The sequence below is a fragment of the Myotis davidii genome, unplaced genomic scaffold (genome assembly GCF_000327345.1).
Source record: "Myotis davidii unplaced genomic scaffold, ASM32734v1 scaffold157, whole genome shotgun sequence".
In the NCBI taxonomy this organism is placed as follows: domain Eukaryota; kingdom Metazoa; phylum Chordata; class Mammalia; order Chiroptera; family Vespertilionidae; genus Myotis; species Myotis davidii.
Window position 1 is genome coordinate 247,394 of NW_006288722.1, and position 930 is coordinate 248,323.

At 52.6% G+C, this 930-nt stretch overlaps 1 protein-coding gene across 1 annotated transcript in view; it reads left to right on the forward strand.

Moving 5' to 3' along the window:
* The window catches only part of LOC107182662 (receptor-interacting serine/threonine-protein kinase 3-like), an 11,803-nt gene that overhangs the window by 9,833 nt on the left and 1,040 nt on the right, over positions 1 to 930 (forward strand). Inside the window, exons 5-6 of the mRNA XM_015562074.1 lie at positions 105 to 455; positions 583 to 643. Coding sequence (XP_015417560.1) covers positions 105 to 455; positions 583 to 643 — 412 coding nt within the window. The remainder of the gene's footprint in view (positions 1 to 104; positions 456 to 582; positions 644 to 930) is intronic.

A 930-nucleotide genomic window follows, 5' to 3' on the forward strand; every position in this document is an offset into this window, starting at 1 on the left:
AGAACTGATTCCCTGACAGCAGGTTATGGGCCAAGAGACGTCTTCCTAGGGTGCACACGGGCTCTCCCACCCCCACACCCAGCAAGTTCTCCCTGTCCTTGCAGGTGAAGAAGTTCCTGTCGGAGCAAAGGAGCAGCAACAGGTTGTCTGCCCCTGAGCCAGGCTCAAGGGGGACAGAAATGGATGGCCGTGGGGCAATCCCTGATTCCAGGGTCTCTGACATGCTGAAAAACATGAATCTGAAAGGGCCCCCCAGCTCTGTTCCTGAAAAATGTGGAAACCTTCCTGAGAAGATTGAGGCACAGCAAAAGCATGTTCCGCATGCCTGGACAGCAGGGGCGCCTTCGGATTCAACTGCCCAACTTCCCCCAACTTCAGAGACCTCACCATTCAGAAACGGGGTGCCCAACCCCACCTCGGCTTGGACCCCAGGTCCTGGACCCCAAAGAACTCAGGTGAGACTTTGGCAGGACTAGGGGATGCCAATCTTGTCCCCTTTTCAGGGAAAACTTGGGACTGAGGAAGTATGCTCTGGAAAGAGGCCTCAAGACAGGTAGCTTGAGAGCTCTGTGTTGTTCACAGGGGGCTGAGAGAGGTGGCACCAACTGGCCTCCCAAGGAGCCAGGACCAAGTCCAATATTAGGTAACCATACTCACTCCTTCTCTCCCCTCCCCCTTTCCCCCTGCTCAATTCCTCCACCAGCTCCATCCTCTAGACCAGTGGTTCTCAACCTTCCTAATGCCGCGACCCTTTAATACAGTTTCTCATGTTGAGGTGACTCCCAATTTCATTGTTACAAATTGAACATAATTAAAGCATAGTGATCAATCACAAAAACAACATGTAATAACATATGTGTTTTCCGATGGTCTTAGGAGACCCCTGTGAAAGGGTCGTTAACCCCCAAAGGGGTCGCAACCCACAGGCTG